At 36.7% G+C, this 14,856-nt stretch overlaps 1 protein-coding gene across 6 annotated transcripts in view; it reads right to left on the bottom strand.

Moving 5' to 3' along the window:
• Window positions 1-14,856, bottom strand: part of EML4 (EMAP like 4) — a 156,162-nt gene that overhangs the window by 20,602 nt on the left and 120,704 nt on the right. For all 6 annotated transcript variants that reach the window (XM_047744155.1, XM_047744154.1, XM_047744156.1 and 3 more), the window contains 4 exons: window positions 13,845-13,996; window positions 11,692-11,817; window positions 11,475-11,606; window positions 10,697-10,764 (listed from right to left, as the gene is read on the bottom strand). In XM_047744155.1, coding sequence (XP_047600111.1) covers window positions 10,697-10,764; window positions 11,475-11,606; window positions 11,692-11,817; window positions 13,845-13,996 — 478 coding nt within the window. The remainder of the gene's footprint in view (window positions 1-10,696; window positions 10,765-11,474; window positions 11,607-11,691; window positions 11,818-13,844; window positions 13,997-14,856) is intronic.

Raw genomic sequence — 14,856 nt, 5'->3', positions numbered from 1 at the left:
CAAACTACTGTTTTAAGACTGTTTCCAAGTCAATTTAATCTTCCTGGGAAAATGACAAATAATTTTCTCTTTTTGGAAATTCCCTTAAAAAGTAGTAAACAAAACAAAACCCACAACAAACCCTAGAATATCTGTTGGTGTAACATGTAGAAACCTAAAACTCTGAATTGTTGACTAATAAGAAATGGTAGCTATAAAAAAAAAAAACCCTCCAAAAAACAAACCTGCCTACTTTTTCTAGTTCTTTAATTATATATCAGAGGTTAATCCTATTTTAATCAAGAATTTTTAGTAATAATTCAATAACTTTGTTATAAGAAGTACCTAACTTCCACAGGGACTCCAGCAATAATTTTAAAGTTCCCACTCTTTCCATTGCAAGAATTAAGTTCTAGCTTCAGAAAAGACTTTTGGGCTCAGGACCACTGTCTCTAACAAATGTCTGGGGAAGACAACAAATCCTCTAGCAAAGGGAATTTTCGAGAAATAAATATTTAAGTTTCATCATGGTGTTGAAGTATGTTCTTATTTCAGTCCAGAGTATATATATTGGAACCAAGCTTCTGCTTTAAGATAATCTGTATCATTACCAGGCCTAAAGGACCTAAGGCCTATAGGCCCAAAGGACCTAATGCATCCTTCTAAATGTAATTGCTCAGTAACACAGAGGGGAAATGTTTGGTGATATATTTAAATTACTCTGACTTGTGGGTCAAGGACGAAAGCCTAGTACCATCATTTCTCTTGACTTTCTAAAAAGATACTATATTGATTTCTTTGGTCACAAGAAAAGAATCAAGATTTTAGAGATGGAAAGTATGATATTTTAAAGTCCCTAAGTGAATATATAGATTTTTATAATGAGTTAAAAAATATTCATCATAATATAAAGTGTGTCCTCTAGGTGGCAGGTTTGTAACCCCCCCCCCACTTGCCTTGTGCCATTCCCCCCTTCCTTATGATCTTCTACTTATAAGAACAGGAATAATTTATATCAGAAAAATGTAAAGTCAAAACAGGGTAAAGAGAAGCCTAATAAACCCCTCTTATTTTACAAATAAAAACAACAAAATGCTCTGATTTCAAAACATCTGACCAGTCATCAACCATGTCATTAGTTCAGAGAGCTTCTGGCCCTTGTGCTTTTCAATAATATCACACAAGGGAAGGGTATGATTCCATTGAAAGTGCTCTTCCTAGGCCTTTGAGATACATTAACATTTAGGGATCCAAAGAGAAAAAAGGAGTTAGCCAAGGAGGCAGAAGAATTTATAATCTAACTGGGGAGAAGGAGTGAGTTCATAAAGTGGTAAACAGTTTTCAAAGTAATATGAATTATACAAGTTATAAGGATTATGAAGTCTCAGAGCAGGGAGTAATCCCAGAGGAGATGAGTGGTCTAGGATTTCGTCACATCAAATGTGGCAAGAAATAAACAGGTAGTGAGCAGTAGACAAGAAACTACAAAAAGGGCTGGCATATATATGAAGGATAGCGACTTGACCATTCTAGCTGGAGTGGTGAGGGAAAGATTTTTAATGAGCTTTTAAAGGCCAGGCTAACAAGTTTGGATTTCACTGTTTAGGTATCAAGAAGAATTTAGTAATGTGCTAATCCAGTTAGCTCATAGTTTCCCACATTTGCTCAATCTATTCCTCCTGCTTAATATGAACTCCTGACTCTTCACTGCTTCTTCAAGATCCAAGAAGTTCAAGGCAGGACCAATCCCTCCCCTGTGAAGCATTCTCTGACCTCACACTCACTGTAATTACCTCACACTCACCGTAATTTCTCTGTTGATCTTTAAGCATTAGTGCCTGTTTATTCAAGTACTACTACACTATAATAGGATATGTTCTTTACCCTTTACGTAGTATCTAATTAGGTTACAGTCTACTTAGGGTTGGGCCCAAGTCTCATATTTCTTTGTGCTACCCACTGCATCTAATTCAGTGCTTTACAAATTGCTGGAACTCAATCAGCAAACGAAGAGTGACTCAGAACTGGACTGTAACAAGACAGAACTCTGGGAGATTCATGCTGACGGAGTTCAAAGACACCGTGCACAATGGGAAATGAACTCAGAAGTACCCATGGGCCAAGTTAACACCAAATTACAGAGAGAAAAAGCTATTCTTTCCTAATTAGAAGCTTTCTCTTCTAATTATGTCAAAGAAAAGTCTCAGCGAAAATGCTAATATGTCTTTGATTACTGCCCCTTTTGAACAGCAGGAGCATTTCTTAGACTCAGAATTTTATAGTCAATAGTACTTTAGCTACACTGTTGGCTTGCTTAAGTGACAGTCACCATCAAAATTGTGAAGTTGAGCCTTATCACTTAACTCTCTCCAGGTCTAGGATTTTAGGATTCCATGTCAACAACTAAATTCTTTACTCACTCTCCAGGCTCACTTCCCCAGCCTGCTTCCTTGTCAAAGCTGTCACCATCACTGCAGACCAGAAACTTTGGGATCTTTTTTGAAGTCACCTCTCTCGGTCTGTCCACTACCCTTTCTATCCATATATATATTATGTATAGTATGTTCCATATACTGACTTGATTTGATGAATTTCTTTCTTTGAAACAATTTCCAACATTAATCCTGCTTTTTATTCTCCTTATCATCACTTCCAGCCCACTGATTTCTCTAATTTCAGGTGTCTAACCTCCATTTATCAGCCTATAAAATGGCAAAAACTCTGTTGGCTTGGAAACAGAACTGGGTCCAAACAAGACCAGAGTAAAGTTCTGTGTAAGGTGCTTGGAGAATTCCGAGATGATACAGACCTGGTATCCTGATGGGGTGGTAAATATATCTGTGGTTCCTCTGAGGTCTGGGGGTGCTATATAGATTAAGTGCCTTTAGGGAAACTGGTTTCAAGAAATTTGAAGGGGAAGGATGATCAATTGGGGTCTTGGAAAAATCAAGCAGAATGTATTTTTAACAATTCAGAGATTATAAACTTTTCAAATTCATAGCAGTTCAGGTTTACACATATCTTTATGAAAAACTTCAAATCCCATCAAGAAGCCCAAATTTTAAAAAACGAGATGATGTGGTAAATATACAATGAAATATTAATCTGCCATAAAAAAAGAAAGAGATCTTGCTATTTGCAACAACATGGATGGACCTAGAGGACATAATGCTAAGTGAAGTAAGTCAATCAGAGAAAGACAAATACCATGAGTTCGCTCATGGAGAATTTAAGAAACAAAGAAAAAGAAAAAACCACACAAATAAACAGACTCTTAAATACAGAGGTACAGAGGACTAGTGGTTTCCAGAGGGGTGGGGTGAAAAGGATAAACAAGATCAAGAGTACAGTTCTCTTGATGAGCACCAAGTAATATACAGAATTATTAATCATTATGTTGTACACATAAAACTGATAACACTGTATGCTAATTGTCTTTCAATTTAAAAAATGAGAGAATGTTATATTTGAAAATCACATGTGAGGTATGGTGCCTAAGTGTAATTTATTAATTAAATGGTTTATAGTTACTGGTTTGTTAGATCTAAGATTTTGGTAACTAATGATTAACAATACTAGTACGTACTAACTTTTATCCATTTATATGCTTATTACCTGATTCCAACACCAGGCAAAGGCATCACACAAAAACTACAGACCAATATCCTTTATGAATATAGATGCAAAAATCATTTTTTAAAGGATTTTATTTTTATTATTTATTTGACAGAGACACAGCAAGAAAGGGAACACAAGCAGGGGGAGTGGGAGAGGGAGAAGTAGGCTTCCCAAAGAGCAGGGAGCCCGATGTGGGGCTCAATCCCAGGATCCTGACCTGAGCCGGAGGCAGAAGGACTGAGCCACCCAGGAGGCCCAAGGGTGCAGAAATCTTCAACAAAATATGAACAAACTGAACTTGGCAACATATAAAACATATATACCATGACCAAGTAGGATTTACCTCAAGAACACAAGGTTAACATCTTAAAAACAACACACTATTCTGTATTAATAAAGAACAAAACATTTTATCTCAATAGACCAAAAAAGGATTGGATTTGACAAAATCTAAAACCCTTTCAAGATTAAAAATTCTCAACAAACTTAGAAGGAATATTCTTCAACATAATAAGCAGCATCTATGAAAAACCTATAAATAACATTATACTTAGTAGTGAAAGGCTTTCCTTCTAAGATAGAGAACAAGATAAGGATGACCACTCTTGCCACTATTAGCTACTGTACTTGATGTTCTTCTACTTAAGACAATTAGACAAGAAAAAAAAAATCATTCCGATTGGAAAGAAAACAATTTGTAGATTACACAGTCTTCCTGCCTACAGAAAATCCTAAGGAGTCCACTAAAAAACTATTAGGAGAAATGACCTTATTAGAAAAGTTGCAGGATACAAGACCAGAGGAGAAGCAGTTATATTTATATACACCAACAATAAATATTCTGAAAATGAAACTGTTTTCTCAATTTCATTTAAAATGGTATCAGGAGAATAAATACTTAGGTACAAATTTAACAGATATGCAAATTTGTACCCTAAAAAGTAAAAACAGCTTGAAAAGGAAAGCTGGAGGCATCACAATTCCCAACTTCAAGTTAAATTACAAAGTAGTAGTGATCAAAATGGTATGATATTGGCACAAAATCAGACATACAGATTAATGGGATAGAACAGAAAACTCAGAAATGAACCTACAACACAATGGTCAATTTATCCTTGACAAAGCAGGAAAGGCTATCCAATGGGTAAGTCTCTTCAACAAATGGTGAGAAACCTGGACGGCTGCATGCAGAAGAAAGAAACTGGACCACTTTCTTACTCCAAACACAAAAATTAATTCAAACTGGGTTGAAGACCGAAATATGAGACCTGAAATCATAAAAATCCTAGAGAACACAGGCAGTAACCTCTGACATAAGCCATAGCAATTTCTTTCTAGATGTGTCTCCTGAGGCCAAGAGAAACAAAAGCAAAAATAAACTAGTGGGACTTCATAAAAATAAAAAGCTTTTGCACAGCAAAGGAAACAATTAACAAAACTAAAAGACAGCCTTTGAAATGGAGAAGATACCTGCAAATGACCTATCTGATAAAAAAAAAAAGTGAATGATCCACTTAAAAAATGGGCATAAATTTTTCCAAAGACTGACATTATATATGGTCAACAGATGCATGAAAAGATGCTCAACATCACAGATCATTGGGGAAATACAAAGCAAAACCATAATGAATTATCACCTTACACCTGTCAGAATGGCTAAAATCAACAACGTAAGAACAGGTGTTGGTAAAGTATGGAGAAAGGGAAATTCTTTAAACTGTTACTGGGACTGCAAACTGGGGCCGACACTCTGGAAAACAGTATGGAGATTCCTCAAAAATTTAGTAAGAACTACCCTATGATCCAGCAATTGCACTACTAGGTATTTACCCAAAGAATACAAAAATACTAATTCAAAAGGACACATGCACTCCAATGTTTACAGCAGCATTATCTACAATAGCCAAATTATGGAAACAGCCCAAGTGTCCACTGATTGATGAATGGGTAAAGAAGATATGATACACACACAGGAATATTACTTAGCCATAAAAAAGATGGGAATCTCGTTTTTCAACAACATGGGTGGAGCTAGGGAGTATTATGCTAGGTGAAATATGTCAATCAGGTAAGATAAATAGCATATGATTTAACTCACATGTCAATTTTTTTAAAAAAAGATTTTATTTATTTATTTGACAGACAAGATCACAAGTAGGCAGAGAGGCAGGCAGGCTCCCCGCCGAGCAGAGAGCCTGATGCAGGGCTTGATCCCAGGACCCACGATCCCAGGATCATGACCTGAGCCGAAGGTAAAGGCTTTAACCCACTGAGCCACCCAGGCGCCCACTCATGTGTCAATTTAAGAAACAAAACAGCAGGGCTCCTGGGTGGCTCAGTAGGTTAAGAGACTGCCTTCATTGCAGGTCATGATCCCACAGTCCCATGATCAAGTCCCACGTCGGGCTCCCTGCTCAGGGGAAAGTCTGCTTCTTTCTCTGACCCTCCCCCATCTCATAGTCTCTCTCTCAAATAAATAAGTAAAATCTTTAAAAAATAAAATTCTGACTCTTGATCTCTGCTGAGGTTATGATTTTGGGGCTGCGGGATCAGTCCCATGTGGGGAGATGGCTTGGGATTCTCCCTTTCCGTTGCTTCTCCCCTGGCTCGTGCATATGAGTGCACGCTCACACACTCTCTCTCAAGTAAATAAATCTTTAAAAAGAAAAGGCAAAACAAATGAACAAAGGGAAAAAAGAGAGAGGGGTCAAACCAATAAACTCTAGAGAACAAACTGCTTTACAAGGGGGAGGTAGATGAGGGATGAATTAAGGAGTACACTTGTAATGAGTGCTGAGTGTTGTATGGAAGTGCTGAATCACTGAATTGTACGCCTGAAACAATTATTACACTGTATGTTAACTAACTGTTAGTTAAATTAAATTAGTTAAATTAGTTAACTAACTAATTTAAATAAAAATGTAAAAACTAGGGGCGCCTGGGTGGCTCAGTGGGTTAAGCCTCTGCCTTCGGCTCAGGTCATGATCTCAGGGTCCTGGATCGAGCCCCGCATCAGGCTCTCTGCTCCGCAGGGAGCCTGCCTCCACCTCCCTCTCTGCCTGCCTCTCTGCCTACTTGTGATCTCTGTCAAATAAATAAATAAAATCTTAAAAAAAAAAAAAAAGTAAAAACTAGGAACATTTTTGAAAGAAACTGAAGATGTAAATAAATGGAAAAAACATTTCCTGTTCATAAATTGAAAGACTTAATACTGTTAAGATACTGACATTCCCCAAATAGAGTTAACAAAAAAAAAAAAAAAAAATCCCTATCAAAATGCCAGCTGGCTTCTTCGTAGAAACTGCCAAAATTAATCTTAAAATTCATGTGGAAATTCAAAGGATCCTGGATATTCAAAACAACCTCAAAAAGAGCAAAGGTGGAGATTGGAGGACTCACATTTCCCAATTTCAAAATTTACCACAAAGCTACAATAATCAAGGTTGTGATACTGTGCAAATCATATCTGATAAGGTACTACATCCAGAATCCATGAAGAATCCTTACAACTCAACAATAAAAAGACAAAACCAGTTCAAAGATGGGCACAGGATTGAACAGGTATTTCCTAAAAAGGCTATCCAAGTGGCCAATAAGTACATTAAAAGATAACATCATTCGCCATCAAAAAAATGCAAGTCAAAACCACAATGAAAAAGCATTTCACACCCACTAGTATGGCTATACTCAAAATACAGACAATGACAAGTGCTAGTGAACATGTGGGGGAATTGGATCCTTTATACTTTGCTGGTGGAGTTGTAAAATGTAGCTATTGTGGAAAACAATTTGATTATCAAGAGATCAGCAAGTCTACTCCTTGGCATATGCTCAGGAAGAGTTGAAAACATGTCCACGCAAAAACTTGTATATGAAAGTTAGGTCAAAGAAGCTAGTCACAGAAGATCACTTATTATAAGAGTCTATTTATATGAAATTTCTAGAATAGGCAAATCTACAGCAACAGAAAGACCAGTTGCCCAGGGTTTGGGGAAATGGGTAAGGGTAATGAAGAGTGACTACCAACGCATATAGGGTTTTTTTGTGTGTGTTAATGAAAATATTCTGAAATTAGCTAGTGATAAAGCTTATGAACTTGCTAAAAACTACTTAATTGTATACTTCAAATGAATAACTTCCGGCATATATCTCAATAAAGCTGTTAAAAAGAATCTTTTATTACGAGAGGATTAGCATGTTAAAAAAGAACTACGTCCACTTAGGGCTATATGTTTTTTCCCTTAGAAATTATAGTAGTAATACATTATTTTAAATGACAATTTTATTTATCACTCTGATAATTTATACTTGTGCTTACTTCTTGATTCCAAGAAATACATTTCTAGATCTGGACATGAAAAGATCTTTAAACATTTTGCTAGTCACCTTTTCTAGATCATGCACAATTTGGACATGTGTTGCACTGTATTTTAAAAAAAAATTTCCTTGTCCTAAGTGTGACTTTTTTTTACAATGAGGGGTCAGTGATAATATATCTGAATGGCTACACTGAGGAATTTTCAGTTTCAGACACTATAAGCCAGGTATTCACAAACCCATGTAAAAAATAAAAATAAATGAGAAAGTTCTCCAAGAATCAACAGAATCTAAACAGATGCGAAACCAAAGACAGGAGTAATGGACAGAATGAACACAGATAACTACATCTCCCCCAGGTTCTAAATAACATCCATCACCTTTTATTTAGGTATCACATCACTCTCACTCATAAGGTGTTTCCTACTCACAACTCCAAGAGGAAATGACTGGCTTTAAGTCAGGTTAACTGAGTGAGTGACTTTTCATTCTAAGCTTGTTCATTATGACTTTGCAGCTACATGCACACATGCAAACACACACACACACACACACACCCCAGCTTCACTGAATGAAGCAGTGTCTCTTAATGATCCAAATCCCTCTAGCCCTTGCAGTCTATTCAGTGTTTCATTCCTTTGTATATACAGTAAATGTTTCTAAAGTATGTCAGCAGTGATTTAACCTTCAATATTTTTAAGTAATGCTACCAACACCCATAAGCACATGTCAAAGACTATTAATGGAGTAGTGGAAAGTGATTGATCAGCTTTGGAACCATAAAGAACCTGAGTTCAAATCCTAGCTCAATCACAAGTGGTAAGCTCTACGGGTTTTGGTTTTCTGTCTGTGCAATGGAGAGATCAATGAGTATTTTGTTGCACTCTTGTGAAAGTTTAAAGAAATACATAAAAATAACTAATAAGCTATATAAATAAAAATATATAATACATATTTATAAATATATATATATATATATATATATATATATATATATAAATAAAGAGATAAATAAAAATAATTAGTCTTGACCTCAGCATTTGTGGTATTTGTTCATCTACCCCAAAACAAACTGAAGTGAACTCATTTGTGGCTTTCTGGAAACAAGTTTAATACTTTAGTTCAGGTTGCTTTTAATGTGCTTAACACTTTTTTGTAAAATAGAAAATAATTCCCTTCAAATCCTACAAAGTGACCTGACATACACCTAAGTTGAAGTAATAATCTAATAACAACATGCATTTTGGAGAAATCTGAGATAGTAACACTGTCAATATTTCCAAGTTTTCACCAATTACTCTCCCTCCCTAGCAGTCTAATTCTAAAATTCAGTTCTTTCAGACTCAATCAAATAGCATCCATGTTTCAAAGTTTATAACTAGAGACCTGTTTTTTCATCATTTTTTTTTTAAAGTAGGCTCTATACCCAGTGTGGAGTCCAACACAGGGCTGGAACTCAACCCTGAGATCAAGACCTGAGCTGAGATCAAGAGTAGATGCTTAAATGACTGAGTCCCCTGGCATCCCTTCATGATTCTAGATTTTGTAGTGCTGTATAGAAGGAATTTGAGTGTTTCGATTTTCTAGACGTGTTCATTTGTATCCAACAACCAAAAGGAAATACTTGCTATTAAAAAACTCCAAATGACTAAATTAAGATTTAAATGAACTGATTTGAAATATCTGTCATATAAACAAAAGTGTTTATATTGTGTTCACAATAGTTTCACCTCATCAGAAATCAGCATTCCACATTTTCTACAGGTTTAACTTTTGGAAATTTACTTCATATTTTCCTTCTACCTCTTTAATAAATTATTTATGGATGAAGGCTACTTCCTAGCAGAGGCAATAAAAAGAACTCTATTAAAAATACACAGATAATAAATATGTGTTACTTAATAACCTTAGAAAGGTACTGTATAAGGTCTGTAAAGACAAGTAATTAGTAACAATTTCAGAAAATATACCTTTATAACCTATCTGTGTAACATTTAAAAAAAAGGATGACAAAAGCTAAAGAAAAAATGATTTATAAAAGCTCGACTGGGTTATTTCAGTTTCAGTTCCCTTCCCTAAAAGAAAATGAGGAGAGAAACTTTCTGACACCATAGAAAATTCTACAGAGGATCAAGTTGGCTGAACTATCACCTTTTTTTTTTTTTTTTTTTTTTTTTTTTTAATTTGACAGAGAGATCACAAGCAGGCAGAGAGGCAGGCAGAGAGAGAGGAGGAAGCAGGCTCCCTGCCGAGCAGAGAGCCCGATGCGGGGCTTGATCCCAGGACTCTGAGATCATGACCTGAGCCGAAGGCAGCGGCTTAACCCACTGAGCCACCCAGGCGCCCCTGAACTATCACCTTTTGAATGAAGCCTATCCTAACCACTCTTATCTTCTGTAACTGCACCCCCTCCCAAACCCTCTGGCTCAGTGTCCCACCCCCACCACCCTCATGGCTTTAAACATTTTCTAACTTAGTTATAATATTTATTTTTTATCCTGTTTCCACCCACACACTAAAAATGTGGGCTCCCATGGGCAGGGATTTTTGTTCTGCACGCTGATGTAGCCTGAATGCCCACAGTAGGGTCCAACAAATGGCAGGTGCTCAAGAAATAATCACTAAACGAATGAATGAGGCTACATAACAGAGGAGAGCAACAAGCATATTCATGTGCCACTTAAAAAGATTAGTCCTCTAGATCAGATTGAGAACATTCTGAATAGATTAAACACCCCACCACTTCAGATTACTCAGCTCACATTTCCCTTCAAGACCCTACCTGCCTGAGTGCGTTCCTATGGCCACCACTGTGCCACTTGGATGAAAATCTGCACAGTGTCCTGGTTCCTAGAAGAGAGACAGACAGCTGTTGGGGAGTACATGTGAAAGTCTCCCTAGATCTATGGGAATAGTGGCAAAAACATTTGAAAATAATTGGTTTCATATTAACATGGAATTCTGATCAACTTTCTTGTAGCCAGTGAAAAATATCACATTGATATGAGAGGAAAAAGAATTTCAGAGCAGGGAGGGGTATATGTTGGCAAAGTGGCAAGGGAAAAGGACAGCCAGCTTGTGGCTAGGCAGTGGAACAATAAGGATAATAACAACAAACATGTATATAGTTCTTTAGTCTGCAAAGAACGTGTATACACCTTTGGGCTAGAAAAGGCTGATGTCTGGGTCGGGTAGGGAGAAAATATAGTAAGAGATCAACTCCAAGAGAAGACAGTAGAGTCTGTTAGTGAGCAGCGCTTACTGAATCCAACTGCAACACCACCAGAGGCCCAAACATTTCTGTAACAATTAATCCTCCACAAATATGTCAAATCTTTTTTTTTCTACTGAAACAGAAAAATTGAGCTTTTGCCCTAATTTGCTTCTTCAAAGTGGATACATGTACACTTCGTGACTAAACATTCTCCCCTTACCCCATCCCCTTTACTAAACTACACACTTGGTTTTAACCAATGCTGAGTCCTTCTTCCTTTGCTGCTCCCAACTGCCGGTTTAGGGAGTTTTCGTGGGGGATTATGATCACATTTTGCTTTACTCACATCTACGAGCCTGGTCCATTCTAGCCTGTGTTCCACTGAGTTCCACATGCACACCTGTCTGTCCTGAGCACATGTCAAGAGCAAATCTTTGAAGGGATGTGTGGCAAGACCCCAAAGCTCATCTGTATGACCCTGAAAATGAAACAGACCCATTGTTATAAGAAACAGAGGGCATCATAAAAAATATTCAGTTAATGGTTAAAATCATACATCTTACCTGTACTTCTATTTGGAAGCCATCAATAAATGTTCCCCGCAAAATGAAATTTCGTGATGTGCCTACCAAAAATTGATCTGCCTTTCCTTCTGCTACAGCTCTGATTGTTCCATAATGATCAGGAACCTAAAAAATAAATTTATAAAGTCACCCTACACATAACAACATGTATTTTTTTTTTTAAAAGATTTTATTTATTTGACAGAGAGAAATCACAAGTAAGCAGAGAGGCAGGCAGAGAGAGAGGAGGAAGCAGGCTCCCTGCTGAGCAGAAAGCCCGATGTGGGGCTCGAACCCAGGACCTGGGATCATGACCTGAGCCGAAGGCAGCGGCTTAACCCACTGAGCCACCCAGGCGCCCCATAACAACATGTATTAATTACTACCCGAAGACTGCATTTACAGCTGTAAGCAACTATGGGATAATAAATGACAGAATTCCAAATCTGAAAGTCACATGGTAATATTATACTAGGAAGTTTATTTACTCAATTACATTTTATTATACAGAAGTTATTAATGCATTATCAACATTCTTTGCTTTAGTCAATTTAATTTATATTTTATATGATTTCAAGAGTTCAGTTAGGTATAGGGGAAAAAGTTCTATTAGACCATATAAAAATGTGGTCTGGTTTTGTTATTTACTGGTTGTTATTTGGGTTACATCATTTAGCTGAAGACAAATTTATCTATAATATGGGGAAATAATTATATATACTCTACCTATTCTTGATTGTTGTAAGGATAAAAATGTAAGAATAACACAAGGGAGATTTATTTGTTAACTAAAAAGCAATATATTGCAAAGCGTTATAACTATCATTCACAGGACTCCTTGGGAGATCAATCTCATTTAATGCACTACACGTTATACTCTCAGTGAATAGTGTATTAATAAGATAATAAGCCCAAGCAATGACTCTGAAATAATGCAATTTTTCTTTATGAAGGAGGACCCAAAGTGACTCCTCAAAGCACAAATAATTAAAGTCCAAAGGTAATCCAAACTGATATTAGAAATGGCAAAGGGGATGAACAGATGGTACAGCTTTTGATTACAAAGGATATAAAAGTTATCTGTGAATAAAAGAAATAGTAAAGGAAGTGGCATTTTCATTATGAACCTAAGGTTGTGATAAAGTGACTCTTACGACTTCTTGTCTGTCTTCTTGGAAATAAAACCCAAGAGCAGTATACTGTTGGGACCCTCTTTTTTAAGAAAAGATTTTGTCTGGAAAACACATTATGTGTTGACAACAGCATAAATTCAAAATTTAAATCACCCCCAAAAGAAGAAGCAATACTAAACTCTGTGAAATTTGCCCTTGCTTTGAGAATCACTGACCTATAGAATGCTATTATTAACCCTTTCACTTCCAGAGACCTCAATGCAAGTAGCAAACTCCCCCCGAGCACAGAATACTTGTCAGGTGTTGTGGATACACTTGGTGCAGGATATGAAGCAGACATATACACAGAGAGCGATTATCATTAAGCCCACTGTTTAAAATATTATTTTCAGGTTTTAAAATCAAACTGGTTATTTTTTATACCTTAGAGGAGGATACTGTATCTGATGAATGTTTGCTGAATTTTAAGTCTGCATGGTTATATTTTTAGATCAGTAAAAGATAATCTCAGAAATAAACAAAAACTACTTAGTCTGACCAATATATAATATATATATATGTATATTTACTCTTTCCAATTATTTTGTTTAAGAAATGGTCCTTTTTCCTTTCTTTTTCTGAGAGAATGAAATGATAAAAATGTGCACCAGTTAGGAAAAGAATAAATGAAACAAGATGGGATTGGGAGAGAGACAAACCATAAGAGACTCTTAATCTCACAAAACAAACTGAGGGTGGAGGGGTGGGGGGGTAGGGGGAGGGGAGTGGGGTTATGGACATTGGGGCGGGTATGTGCTATGGTGAGTGCTGTGCAGTGTGTAAACCTGGCAATTCACAGACCTGCACCCCTGGGGCTAATAATATGTTATATGTTTATAAAAAATTTTCAAAAAAAATTTGAGAAAAAAAAAAAGTGTGCACCAGTTTCCCAGGAAAGTGTGTTAACTTATTATGGGATGAAAGACAAGCACTTAGAAAACTTAACATTTTAAAATTTTCATGTTTCATTTTTATCCTTACCTCTATTTCTCTTTCAGGATTCAGATCATGATCCCACAGAATTATTTTTCTGTCTTTCCCACCTCCAGTTAATAACATTCCATTTCTCATCTGACAAAGTGTAAATACACTGCCATCATGAGCTTTGATTTGTTTGCTGATCTGATAAACACCTAATAAGATGAGAGGAAAAAAAAAAACACTAGTGATATTTTCCATCACTTTAGTGTCTTTTTGGAAGAAAACTTTAACTACAGACTGAAGAATCAAAAGTTCCTCCTTTTGCATTTATGTCAATATTCAGTTACTCTGAAAACATTTCAAAATAATTTTTTTTTAAAGATTATATTTATTTATTTGACAGAGAGAGATCACAAGTAGACGGAGAGGCAGGCAGAGAGAGAGAGAGAATGGGAAGCAGGCTTCTTGCTGAGCAGAGAGCCCAATGTGGGACTCGATCCCAGGACCCTGAGATCATGACCTGAGCCGAAGGCAGCGGCTTAACCCACTGAGCCACCCAGGCGCCCCTCAAAATAATTCTTATAAAAAGATATAATTCCACAGACAACAGAGGATACATTAGCTTACTATCCTTATAATCATCCTACATGGTAGGCAGGGTGGGTATTACTCTTCTGATTTTAGAGCTGAGGACACAAGTCTTCAATGTTCCCTTAAGCTTTCCAAAAAGTCTTCATTTCCTACTGAGGTAACAGCCATAATATTTAACATTTAATAACCACTGCTGGGACACATGGGTGGCTCAGTCAGTTAAGTATCTGCCTTCGGCTCAGGTCATCCCAGGGTCCTGGGATTGAGCCTCTAGTCAGGCTCCCTGCTTCTCCCCCTGGTTGTGCTCTATCTCTCTCTGGCAAATAAATAAAAAAAAAAAAAACAAAAAACAAAAAAACAAAACAAAACATTGTTCATGTGGAGGCCCTCTGCTCTGCCAATGACTGCCCCTTTTATTTGCTAAAAAATGGAGGACCGGGAAAGGTACGGGGGTGGAAATGGGCACTAGTAGCCTAGAACA

This window comes from Lutra lutra, chromosome 9, assembly GCF_902655055.1.
Source record: "Lutra lutra chromosome 9, mLutLut1.2, whole genome shotgun sequence".
Lineage (NCBI taxonomy): Eukaryota > Metazoa > Chordata > Mammalia > Carnivora > Mustelidae > Lutra > Lutra lutra.
The sequence above is the reverse complement of the archived record's forward strand: the minus strand, read 5'-3'. Positions and strand labels throughout refer to the sequence as shown.